Source organism: Patella vulgata, chromosome 3 (genome assembly GCF_932274485.2).
Source record: "Patella vulgata chromosome 3, xgPatVulg1.2, whole genome shotgun sequence".
Taxonomy (NCBI): Eukaryota; Metazoa; Mollusca; class Gastropoda; family Patellidae; genus Patella; species Patella vulgata.
In genome coordinates this window covers 42,793,866-42,808,122 of record NC_065881.2, presented here as the reverse complement: position 1 = coordinate 42,808,122, position 14,257 = coordinate 42,793,866, and the positions used below count along the sequence as shown (strand labels likewise).

General features: G+C 31.7%; 1 protein-coding gene across 14 annotated transcripts in view; it reads left to right on the top strand.

Moving 5' to 3' along the window:
* The window catches only part of LOC126815229 (talin-2-like), an 81,031-nt gene that overhangs the window by 14,739 nt on the left and 52,035 nt on the right, over positions 1-14,257 (top strand). For 6 of the 14 annotated variants that reach the window (XM_056099798.1, XM_056099795.1, XM_056099796.1 and 3 more), the window contains exons 1-2: positions 1,776-1,912; positions 8,688-8,910. In XM_056099798.1, the coding sequence (XP_055955773.1) occupies positions 8,775-8,910 (136 nt within the window). In that variant the 5' untranslated portion in view covers positions 1,776-1,912; positions 8,688-8,774. Of the gene's footprint in view, positions 1-1,463; positions 1,913-8,687; positions 8,911-14,257 lie in introns of those variants that run through there. The other 8 variants (XM_056099801.1, XM_056099799.1, XM_056099800.1 and 5 more) reach the window with 5 other exon arrangements.

Sequence of the window (14,257 nt, the reverse complement as noted above, 5' to 3'; positions counted from 1 at the left end):
AAAACTATTAAACGGGAAACTCATAAAGTGGTGAGCATTATTTGATGTTGATATTGTAGTTTTATATCATACCTACATGTGAGTATTTCTACATATGTTGTAGTAAATGAATTCAGTATGTATTGTGACCTAGTCTATATATTAGTGAGTAACTTAATTCTAACCTAGAATTGCCCGTATTAATATGATCTGTCTTACCACACCTATACCTCTAAGCAATTTCTATGTACGTAGTTACACTACATGTAGTATTGTTGTTACATACTCTTTCTTGTTTTGTCATGGAAGTATATGTATGGAATATTTTTAATTTATTTTCTCCGTGATTTTGCTTCTCTGTTGTCCTTTCACTACGTTTAGGAATCATCTCGTAACATCTAAAGACTTTTAGCAAACCTATAATGGGTGGGTGGTTGTGGGTCAGCAAACATAATGCTTTGATATTCTGTTCTCACAGTACAATATTAAAATACTTTTATGACAATTTTTTTTCACTCTGCCATGTAACTGATTTCCTGAAGAGCTTTTAGCCATTTAAAAACAAAACAGATAAAAGAATATAGAGCATGACACAGCAATGAAGGGCAGGTTGAAATTCTAGGAATGGATGTATTGAGAAGGAAGCCATAACCTATTTTTCTGGGAAATCTATAAACTGCTAACACTTCTCTGTATTTAATTCATCACACAAATAATATTTGAAGCTTAGATGGATGTAGACTATTTTAACACATTAAATGAATCCTGTAAAGTCAATCATGTCTGTCTATTCACTCAAGAAATTGAACAGGAAAGGAATTTTTAGTTGGGGAGTTTATAAATACATAATTACATAGATACACAGCTAAGTCATATGAAAGGGTAATATTGTCTTTAAAGGTTTCCTAGGTGGTAGTGAAATATAAACACAAAAACTTGTATCCTGAAAATGATTTTGAAATGGTAAAATTAGGACCAATTTTATAAAGAATAAAGTTAAGCACTTGGATGCTTGATTTTATAGATGTACATGTAGGTTCATACAATATTCGTTAAATGCAGGATGCCCTTACATAAATTATTGAACAATTACTGGTATCTCAGCGGAAATGACTAGAGCATCGCTAAGTTTTTCTCCATATAAAACCCACATCTATCATCTAACAAGCAAAAGCAATTTTAGTCTTGACACGTAATTACATGGATTACTCTCACATTAAATAGATGTTAATAGCAGCTCACTTGATTTGTTCCACTAAATTGGGCACAATTGAAAAATGACTAAATTGTCCCAAATAGGAGGCAGAGACGAGCAAAAGCTTTTGTTCTGAACAAATCGGAATAGAGGTGGGAATGTCTATCAAATTAGGGAAGTATAAGTGGTTGATGCCAGTCTATTGTATTCATATGAGGGTTGTGTAGCCAGTAATATTGATATTCATGTTCCTTGGAGATGTCATATCAATTTGTATTTCATCTAATAGCCAACACACGATTGTTTTATGCAAATAGGCAGCGGGCTACATTGGTCATCATACCAAATCCCAGTGGATGACATTCAGTAAAAGGCTAGAGAAAATTAGTGCCCAGTATTTATGACCAGCTTAGAGAGAGACTGAGGGAGAGTGATGTGATAGGTGATCTTATGCATTAGAGAGTTGGAACTAGAGTCAGAGATCGACATTAAGGCTCACAGTCGTACATCAGTATGCATGTTTATCGTGTTGAGCGGGTAGGAGTAGAAGAGTGTGATGAATACAAGAGATGTTTTATCATATCCTCATTGGAACCAGGTACTCAATACCACTTCTTGCTATCTAGACTACAAACATGCAGCATTGTGATTTTGTTGACATAATAGATTTTATGTCTGATAAATTTGACAAAGTGCAGATGGTGAGAAATACACCTCCATTGATTTGGGTCAGGCCTGGTAAGATTATTTTCCATTATTACACAATTCCATATGTTCTCTACTTTTAGTTTTTGTTTCAAATGTTATTACAGATGTAAGATTACTTTTGACAAAATATTGTTGCACAAATCTGCAGTGCATCTTGGCATCTGGAGTAAAAGAAAACCCAGAAAATATGATATACATGTACATCTACTGTAGATAATGTATCATCCATAATGTGTTATTTTAAAAAAAAAAAGATTTTTGAGATTAAGTCAAGTTAATATACCCAGTAGTTCTAAAATAAGGTCTAGATACATGTATGATGCTTGATTAGCTTAGAAGTTGACACATTTTTTTTTTAGAAAGTCTAGAAGGCTTTGTTGTGTAGATGTTGTATAATTTCTAGGAAATGGGGCATACTTCAAGTAATGCTTGACATAAATTCAAATTTTGACCCCATTTAAAGTGATATTGTTGTAAGTCTTATAATGAATTTAAAACCTAATAATGTCAGTTGCTTTTATTTTCTGTCCTGAACTGATTGCATAATTTATTTTGTAGGAGGTTGGGCTTAGTAGCATGATTAATGCATTCCTATTATGTTGTCTGACACATATTTCTATCCATTCTTACCTTTCGGGGTAATTTTATTGTCCCCCGCCTCTCGAAGAAAACAGGGAACTATTAAAATGGGTTTGTCTGTCTGTCTGTCTGTCTGCCCGTCACACTTTTTGGGACACAATAACATTGAGCTAGAATATTCAAACTTGGTCTATGTGTTTATTAGGTCAGTGCCTTGAAGGAGTTCGAAGATGAGCTTTTTCTGCTTAGGGTAAGCAAAGATATTCAATTTGATTGGTTGATGCTTTGGGACATGATAACTTTAGTTCTAATTAAGTGAGAGTGATGAAACTTGGTGTATAGTTTGATCACATCAATACTTTGACTAAGTTTGATTATCAGAGCATTTTTGTCTCAGGGTAAGCAAAGCAATAAGCAATTTGATTGGCCGAGACTTTGGAGCTCGACAGCTTTGATTCTAATTGAGGGATAGTGGTGAAACTTTGTGTTTAGATTTATTACATCAATACCTTAACAATGTTCGATGCTAAGCATTTTCTACTTAGGCAAAGTAGAGACTTCAATCTGATTAGTCGAGACTTTGGAACACAATAACTCTCCTTCTAATTGAGGTAGAATGTTCAAAATTGGTGTAGGTGTCTATTATGTGAATGCCTTGACATAGTTCGTTCATGTGCATTTTCCACTTAGGCTAAGCTGAGATAATCAGTTTGATTGGTTGAGAATTTGGAACGTGATAACTTTGGTTCTAATTGGGTGAGAGCGATGAAACTCTGAGATAGATTCATTATATCAATACATTGACTGCTTAGGCTAAGTAGCGATAAGCAATTTGATTGGTCAAGACTTTGGAACATAACAATTGAGGTGTAGATGTTCATTAGGTGAATGTCTTGACTGAGTTCAATGATTAATATTTCCCATTAAAGCTAAGCAGAGCTAAGCAATTTCTTTGGTCGATGCTTTGGGACAAGATAATTTGGATTCTAACTGATGGAGAGTGATGAAACTCAGTGTATAGCTTCACTCACTATCAGGTATTTCAAAACCTGAGTTTCATAGTGAACATTTTATGCTTAGACTAAGCAGAGATGATCAGTTTGATAACTCGATACTTTTGAAAAAGATAGATGTGCAAACAATTAATATGTGTCATCTGTTTTGTGGGGGTATTTCGTCAGGGGACATCAGCCTCACTGATGGCTTGTTTTTTGTACATTAGACTTATTCTTAAATGTACATTTACCTATGTCCTTTCAGTATTTTTTTTTGTCAGTTTGATTCACTATTCTATATTGATTGCATGTATAATAATCATAATATCTTTATTAGGGTAAGAAATTAGGCCAGGCCTTTTTACAATTCTGCCCTTGAAACATAACAAAACAATATAAGAACAACAAGAACAACAATGAGATCAAATATAAAAAGTTTATGGAACATTAAAAGAACTGCTCAAAAACTCTTGCTCATATTTGAGATGGAACAAAAATAACATCTCTGGTTTTGATTAAATTGTATGGAAAAGATTAAAAAAAAAAAGTTAACCAATGAACACTTCCAAAATATAACACTTAAAGATACATTCTTATCTTACATTCTTATAAATGGAAAGTAGAGATGCCCAATCTTACTAGAAAAATACCAGATTCCCTGAAAAACACCCATGAGGCAAGCACTGGGCAAAAATGTATCACTAACTGGCAACCCAATGGCTAGTTGCCTGCCAGCTTGACTTAGGGAGCGCTTGTTATTTCTTGATCGAATGGTTAGGCGGTTTTGTGAACATTGAGGGGTTTAAATGTACAAAAGACTCTGCAATTAAACAGCGGAAAAAGAAGTTTGTAGAAGATAATCCAAGAATTTACTTAGGCTTCAAATTCAAATAGTATGGCAAATGGACAGTAAGTACATGTAACGATAAATACATTATGAAAATGGGCTCTCCTGCAATCAAGATTTTTTATACGGTACCTTGGGGTATTTCCTCGTGGACACAACATTTTGAGAGGGATTTGAAGCAAATTGGATGGTTAGCATGTGTGCACTGCATCATAAGGTCTGTCATTGAGTCAACTGGCGTGGTTTCGATGCACCTGTTGTACGTTACAAGGAGTAGGGCGGCCTGTCCAACCTCGTGGGTTTTCTCTGGGTCCTCCGGTTTCCTCCTGCTAAAGACCCCTACGTGCAAGCGAATTATTGAAATAAAATTGAACCATATGTTAGTCCCGAAATGTTCTAGATTGTGTCAAGTGGATGTTAAATCCCATTTCTCTCTCTCTCTCTCTCTTTTGAAGCAAATTTTTGATTAGTTTGAATATTTTTTTATTGCTAATATATCACCTAGTTTGTTTGCATCTTTAATTGACTAACAGCATACCAAGATTTTGTACTGGGGACCTGTTTAAGAACTGTTGAATTCATTAGTTGGCCATCTTTTTGTCGTGTGATTGAACAGATTACAACTGTTTATTGTAAAGGAGTATAATTTGTTTTAAGATGACGTTTTGGATATGAAGTTCATGAATCATTCATTGTTCTAATGAAGAATTATTCCCTTGCTTTTGTATGATCTGGCAAGTAAGACCAGACTAATTGAAGCGATATTTTAGAATCTGCTTGTTACTTGCATCCCTCACTAGACGCATGGTTAATGGTTAGCAAACAGTAATGCCCTCTTTATGTCTGATTTTTGATTAGGAGATTAGAGGGCTCAGTTTTACCATAAACTAATTCTGATGTATGTCTAGATGCCAATAAATATTAGTTGTGCATTGTATAAGTTAGCTGTTTGTGTCCAATAGGAGTAATAGGACATTAGCTATTCAGTACGGAAAATTAATTTTGTAGTACTCACAGGCACTTAGGGCAACGGTAACCAACTTCTAATTATAATATAAATTGTTTAAATTAAAGCCTGCAAATAGCTATTCCTTTTCTTTATAGAGGCCATTTTATTAAAGGCACAGATTAGCTTGAAGAAAACTGTAATGAATTATTAGGGTTTCACACTGCGTAGCTTGTGTGAAACACTATTGTTTTTGTTAAAATTATTATTCTTATTATTATTATTCAAATTCCATTTTGATTAGATCTCAGCAACTGCTTGTCGCATCGTTTCGATTTCTTCGGTTTTACTGGGAAAGTGGGTGTGACTTAGAGGATAAAGCTATTTTGAACGTTCTGCGACAATGCGAAATGTCCGAAATCACCGAAGCTATCGATTTTAAAAATATTGCAGTAATTTTAAAAATAATCGTTGTATTTTAACTTTCGATACATTTTGGCATAGTCGGAGACAGGGCACATAGCTACGCTACTTTTGATTTTTGATTGGATTATTATTGGATTTTCATAAAAGTGACACCATTTGATGCATAATGTCAATTGTGACTAGTTCAACTCATTTTAACATTTTCAATGTCGCCGGAAATGACGTAATTTGGGCAAAAACTGTGTTGTTTGTTTAAGATTTTGATATTTGATTCTAATCAACTAAAAGAATGAACCCATACGATCATATAGATATCACAAAATGGTTTCTAACTTGTTCAGTTGTGGAGAAATAGGCAATTTTCAACAGGTCACTTTTCAAGGTTTTTTGTCCATAAAAGTGTCAATTATTATTCGATTTTCATGAAATTTTCACTGTGTGATACCTAATGCCATTTACGATTTCATACTAGTAATTTAAGATTTTCATTATCACCGGAAGTAACGTCATTTTGGCAAAAACTGTATTTTTAGCCTTCGAAACAGATATTTTATTCAAATGAGTCTGATTTGTAATGTTTTTAAAATTATGATATTTGATTCCAATCAGCAAATAGATTGAACCCATACGATCATACAGATACCAAAAAATGTTTTCTAACTTATACGGTTGCAGAGAAATAGACGATTTCTACAAGTCAATTTTCAAGGTTTTTGGTCTATAAAAGTGGCAATTATTATTCGATTTACTTAAAATTTTCACCATGTGATGCCTTATGCCATTTCTGATTTCATAAAACTAATTGAACATTTTCATTATCACCGGAAGTATTGTACGCTTACATGTAAAAAATGTATAAAATGAATTGATATTGCTGGATTTGGTTGATTCGGCGTCCATTTTATTTGATGTGTGCAATGCTTATGTGGAAACCTGTTTAATGGTTTCATTGGAATCGGAAGTGACATATGTTTAGGGTAAAGTGGGCTTAGTGGCACAGGTGAAACCTCTCATTACTGCATCGCAGTTCTAGTTATTATTATTATTTCAAATTCTGCATAATTGAAGATGTGCAAACTTATTAAATGTAGAAAGATAGAGCCCATTAGTATTTTAGTCTTTTTTATGTTATGAATTACCATATCATTCTTGATTCTTCCTTATGCGGCACTAAAGTATTAGACCAATTCTGTTGAATACAGTAATTGGTGGAAGACCAAATTATCATTAGTGTATTTTTTTTTTATTTCAAACTGGCATCTGAAAAGAGAGGTTTAATTTCTAATCATTTCTTTTAAACCTGTCCTTTAATCAATGTATTATGCAATTTAAACAGAGGTTTATGCAATTTAAACAGAGGGTGTATATTTATAAATTATTTATTTTAGTAATGAAAGTTGGTAATATATGGCAGAAATAATATTAATATAGTTTTAGCAAGTTGTCAGCAAGTGGGTTATATAGGAATATATGTAACCTGTTTTCTGTTATTGTTAGATGGTCATTCAGGTTTATAACACATTTCATTGTGATTTAGTTCACCTCTGATTGGAACCGTCTGTGTGGTTTATACAGTAGTATAGTTTTAACCAACATTTCGGTTAGAACTCTCTCCATTGCATGTACATGTTTGTGTTAACACTAACAGTGTAAATGATGGAATTTGGTAAGTTTACATATTAATATGTGCCATCACTATACATGTACATGTATCTATATCTCATGTGTTAATGTTTCTGGTACATGTAGACACATGTAAATAGCCATCATATACATTGTACCATAATTAGATAAAATCGTCTACATGGTGCTGACTTTGGCAAGTTTCAAATTCAATGTGGTTTGTAATAGTGACTGTATGTAGAATGTAAGTGGAAGTTTAGCATTGGAATGTTATCTAGGATTGAAATCTATTGAATTTACATTAAAAGATGATGTTAATGGAACTAACTACAGCTTATTTGATGATATCAAATTTGAAAATGAATTATTTCAAAGTTATGCACAAAGTTTCAGTTTATTTTGAATTTTCTTTTGAAATTCCAGTTCAGGTTCCTGGGGGTTCGTGCCTCACATTTTGGTGAACACATATTAACAATGGTTGCAATATCTCCTCCTTCTTATACATGTACTATAGATACACATGGGTTATAGAAAAAGGAAATCGGAATTTGGATTAGAATCAATCTATTTGATGGGACAAGAATATGATGGTATTAAAACAAATGGTATAAATGCTAATATTAGTGTCACCCAGTATTGTAGTCAATAATGTTGTCAAACTAGCCACAGTTTTGGAAAATTACTCCAGGTTTTGCAGTATTGAATTGTATTATCAGTATTCTAGTAGTAACTTCTTGTCTTGTTATCAGAATACCAATATTTGTATTGTCAGTAAAGGCACTATTAACAACCATTAAAAGCTTTCTACTGTTTCTGATATCAATCTGTCTTTAGGGACAGACGGAAATTGGCCAGATACTCAACACATAATCAATGATTGTAAAATTGCTTGCATGGCAATCTCACTACACAAATTTATTTCAAATCAGAACATCACCAAATTATCCACTTGAAATTTACATAATCTGTCATCGAAGACCTGGAATTTAGTAAGATGTATTCAATAGCTTTGCTTTAAGCAGATGTAGATCTCCGACCAGTACTGTTGCATAAAATAGGCAGAATCTATACTCAAAAGGAAGACATATTCATAATGTTTTGTTTTGTTTCATTTGTATCAAATTTATGTACTGTTATCAAAGATCTTGATGATATTAAAGCCATATTGTAATATTGCATCATAATTTAAATGGTGGTCAGTGATTGTTATGAGGACACAACTCATATAATGATTTATACTGATAGATCAGATATTAATACAAAACCATAACGTTCGGTTGTCTTCTCTAGAGTAGCCCTATATAATCTTACAATCATTGACGTGACTAAATTATTGTAGTCATTATTTTAGAGTTAGTCATTTAATGGTTTCCTGTATATGTTTTACAGCAACGAGAAACAGAATTGATCACAGGAAACAAAGAAAGAGAGGAAGAATTTTGTCAAGGTTGAGGCGTAACCGCCATAGAATGCAAGATGGCAACCCTGTCGCTGAAGATCAGCGTTGTTCAAAGCAATGCCGTCAAAACAATGCAATTCGAACCATCCACCATAGTATATGATGCTTGTCGTATAATTCGAGAACGTGTAGGAGAGGCAAATCAAGGCAATCGTAAGTTTATTTTTACTTTCATATAGATTTGAAACAGATTTGAGATTTTGTTCCAAGTGTCAGCCACACCTATTAAATGTTTTAAGAAGATCTTTGATGTCAACCAAAGTTAATAATATTTTAATAGATTCTTATGAAATGATAGTTTTACTCAATTATATTAGAATTATTTATACAAATATGTGTTACCATGGTAATATTGTAAATGTAATTTGCTCATACTAAGATTGTAGGTGTCATATATTCAATATGTAACTTTCAAATAAAACAGTTAAACCATAGCTGACATGTTCTGAATAGTCATAAGTATTTAGAAACAAGATGTCTGGAGTTTGGTGTTGATAATATGTAACAAGGTACATGTACATGTAACATGTTAATGAGGTCGATTAGTTGGGTGGAGACCTTAAACATGCACAAGTCATTAATCATCTTAATATAGATTATTTCATAATTATAATTTATATTGAAATGTGTAAATAATATAAAAACCATGAAGTGCAAACTATATTGAGTGTAAATATCTGTTTTACATGATCTATGGTGATGTAGGCTCGTTGTTGGATGCTGGTATTAAATGTGTGGTTTCTAGTTGAAAAAAATGTACATTTTACTAAATGATATTAAAGATGATCTGTTCAACAGATGATGTTTAGGTGTAGGTGTTTATTAGGTCAATGCCTTGATGGAGTTCGTAGATGAGCATTTTCTGCTTAGGGTAAGCAGAGATAAGCAATTTGATTCGTTGATGCTTTGGGACATGATAACTTTAGTTCTAATTAAGTGAGAGTGATGAAACTTGGTGTATAGTTTCATTACATCAATACCTTGACTAAGTTCGATAATGAGCATTTTCTGCTTGGGGTAAGCAGAGCGATAAGCAATTTAATTGGCCGAGACTTTGGAACACAATAACTCTCCTAATTGAGCTAGAATGTTCAAACTTGGTGTAGGTGTTTATTAGGTCAATGCCTTGATGGAGTTCGACGATGATCATTTTCTGCTTAGGGTAAGCAGAGATAAACAATTTGATTGGTTGATGTTTTGGGACACGATAACTTTAGTTCTTATTAAGTGAGAGTGATGAAACACTAGGGACCAGGTATCATTCAGATTTGATGAAAAAAGGAAAGAAACTGAGCTTACCAACTATAATCTAATACACATATTCAGTTAATAGAGTGATGAAACCCTAGGGACCGGGTATCATTCAGATTTGATGAAAAAAGGAAAGAAACTGAGCTTACCAACTATAATCTAATACACATATTCAGTTAATAGATTGCCATGCAGAAAGTATTAAATACCATCAAGATTCATCAACTAACGCCCTGTTTGTGCTACCGTTTAGTTTAAGAAAAACCATTTAGTTTTTGACATCGGTCATCTAGTTTATGACCATTTAGTTTAGTTTTGATATTGGTCATCCAGTTTATGACCATTTAGTTTCATAAACTAGACAACCGATGACAAACTAAACGGTAGCACAAACTGGGCGGTTTTCGATGAATCTTGATGATATTTAACATTTAACCATATTGAAGGTTACACCTTCATAATATAGCCAAGCTGAATTTAATTAACAGAATTGCTGTCAAACTGAATACAGATACACTTTATATGCCAATGTTTATTGTGTATAGTCAGAAATATAAAACTGTCATTTAAAACCATCCAGTGTCCTGACTGGCTGTACATTGTAATCATCAGGGTTTGACAATCCCTCCTGGTTTTTCTTGGAAGGCTTTTCACACTATAATTCTTGTCAGATTGCCTTTGAATTTGCAGATGTTGTTTAATTGGTGGTATGCAAGAACCATATCAAAATTAAAGATGCATATTAATTAAGCGCAAAATCTTAGATAAATGATCATTTTTACAATTATTAACATGACAAGCCTAAAATCAACTATCTAGATCATCGGATGGTCAAGAATTAAATGAATTTGAACACGCGAAAGGTTTTAAACTTTAAACAGGCATTATGTAAGTGCTAAATCTGCCTATTGCAGGTCTTTCTTTGGGCCTTAAATGTTATATAAATTTTTAATTAGACATTTATTAACATAAGGCTGTAATCAATTCTCGATGCCATCGGATAGTTCCGATTTTTAGTAGATTAGAACGATTCGGCTATTTAATGATTTAATTTAAAATTGAGAAGCGAGGCTAAGACTCGAACAACCAGTGCAGTGGTTACTATCAATGCACACATCTTGTCAAAACTACAACCATTGATAACTTAACTCAAAATAAAGTACCGGTAATTTGAATGAAATTTTCAATATATTCATTTTGTATTATCCTTTTTTGAAATAGTATAGTGAGAACGACCAGCTCTTTATCTAATTCTTACATAATGCCCCTTTAATGATGACCTGGATAATCTAGACACTGTCAAGCACTTTTGCTATGGTAATAAACGATTTACACTTCATCTTAAAACAGTCCCAAATTTGATTGAAATTTTTAATATATATTCTTTTTTTTATCTAGTTTTGAACTATTATATAACAAGAACAGCCAGCACTTTATCTAAATCTTACATAATGCATCTTTAAGAAATTCGTGAGTGCAAATTTCAGAGTTATCAAACTTATGAAAGCTTATGAACCCGATACAATATGGATTGTTCGAAGACTCAGTGAGATTGTTGATTACGGTATTAGTTTTCACATTGTAAACTTTGAACGATTTACATTTCTGATCATATTTTGATTTTTAATAAAGCTTGTTTGTGCGATACAAGACAGTATTCTCAATGTAGTGGTTTCTAAGGATTTTGGTGGCAACTTGTCCTTTAATTTTTGAAAATTAGGTGCATCTAAGTCAAAGGTTACTATTTTTGATTTTAGTAAAAAAAATCTTTTTTTTGAAAATGATATTACTTCTTCAAATGTGATACAAATTGAATTTCTACTCCCCAAGTGTTAATAATACAAGAACTTCTGTGTTAAAATATATGCAGGATTGTGAATAATAACCGAGAAAAAACAGTTCTAGAATCAATATTTCTGATTGGATAAATTATATTGAATATCAAATTCCCGAAAATCGGCAGATTACCATTAAGAAAAACCCATTTCTATGATAATGAATTAATATTGGAAAAAAGCTGATTTGTTTGATCTTGTTCTTTGTTATCTAATATGGACACAGAAATGTTATTTTGTAAAACAAAAAAATTGCGACATATTGCATAAGTAATGGTGTAAATTAGCATTATTTAGTTACTACATTGTATCAGTAACCATTGATAACACCATCTGAACAAATAGTGACATTTTGTACTAACTTCAAATATACCTGACTTGAAGGCAATAATAGGCTTTCAAACCATACACAAAAAAAAGCAGTCTTACCAAAAAATTATTAAAATCAATAAAACTGAATGTAAGTTATGGCCATCCAAAAGTTCACATTACTTTCTATGGATTTCATGCTACTATCTTTATTGTTACGGAGTGCCCCAAGAATAATTTATTTATATCCATGAACATCGAGTTCAAAATTGTATCAAAACTTTCCATCCTCATTTTCGTTAATTTGAAAAAAAGGAAAATGATTATTGCCGCCTGGCACCTTAAGCCGGGGTTAAACAAAGTTATTTCACATAATATATATTATTATATACCGATAGTTAAAAGATGTGGATTGTAATTAGAATTTATACTGCATGGTGCATCCTATTTTAAAGAGTTAATCTATACTTAAAACACAAACAGGAAGCTATGTATTTATATAAGAATATCAAATGATTTAATGACTTTAAAAGAATTTCTTTTAAACATTATTGGAACTCTTTATTATAAAACCACACTTTGCAATACAGTATAGAGTTAGTAACCAAAAAATAATTTCTTATATCAAACTTATTTTGTTCTTACTTTTGCAGCCAAATATTTGTAATAAAAGGTCATAATGAATTACTGTATACATTGTATATGTATTTGATTTGCTGTTTATCATGAATATTTTAATGTTAATAAGTTAATGATAGGAATTATAGAGATTAGCTAACTACTAACAGCTCAGCTGTGTGTAATCAAATCTAATTAATTAATATAGCTTTAATGTCAAAGCATTTAATGTAAAGTTGTAGACAGTCCTTTTATGATCTATAGTTATAAATATTTTGCAAATATTCATGTCTCTTTATAATTTAACTTAGTAGAAGTTCAATACATTTATCAAAACTTTAGATTTATGAGTTTATAAAGTTTACCAACAATGTTTGATATTGTCAGTTTTGAATACGGTAATCAATTTACTTATTAAATCAAAATCAGTTTTGAATATGGTAATCAATTTACTTATTAAATCAAAAACATGCATGCAGGTACATCATTACAATTATGTGTGCCAAATATTACTATTATTAATATTAGCCCATCTTCAATTTTGCACATTCTGTATTATTTTACTCCTAAAGATCAGTTTCAATTTTGAATGATTGTATAATTTCTTTTAATTCTCACCACTGATAAATATGAATATAGATCTAAGGGATTATAAAACAGTTTCATTATAAAATAATAGAAATATTTATACAAATGTCAATTATCAAAATATCTAAATATTGTACATTCTTCTTCATGAATGACTCTTAATCCTCCTTGGTAAACTTTTCAAAATTGAATACATGCATAAATAATAGTATAATTATTAATATCCAGACATGGTTTCCTGCAGGCCTGTTAAATTTGTGTTAATTACTGTGTGATTAACTATGACCGTTTAAATGACGACAAATTAAACCGGGAAAAATCTCCTGTACTCTTACTCTTGTTTTATAATCTTTTATCACATGTCAAATATGACTAATAATGATTTAGACATGAATTCATGTGCAACTTTTAATTTAAATAAACTTGAAATCTGGATCAAAAAATCTGACACCACCGAATGACATGTAGATAAAATAAATTTAAAAGATTATTTGTAATTGAAAGATGTATCCATTCATTCATTCTTCCTTCCTTCCTTCTTAGTTTACTTCCTGTGTGGTGTTAGTAATTCATTTGTCTGTTTAAACAGTATATTTTTAAATTATGTCATTCCTGTCTTCCTTGTTTTATCTCTCTATTGTAAACTTTTCATTCAGTCGGTCACAAAGGACTTGATTTGTCAGTAATTGATAATCATTTGGATATTGAAAACAACAAATATTTTAGAGGTGATATGTGAACATCCCACTAGGATGACTTTTCCTACTTGGTTGCAAAGAAGTATTTTGTATTTCTTTCTGCAAGTTATGAAATTGAAATTTGCCATAAATGTTTCTTAAATTAGCTTCTATTCAATATTTTCTGCCTTATTTAGTTCTTCAGATTAAAAAATGGTTTAA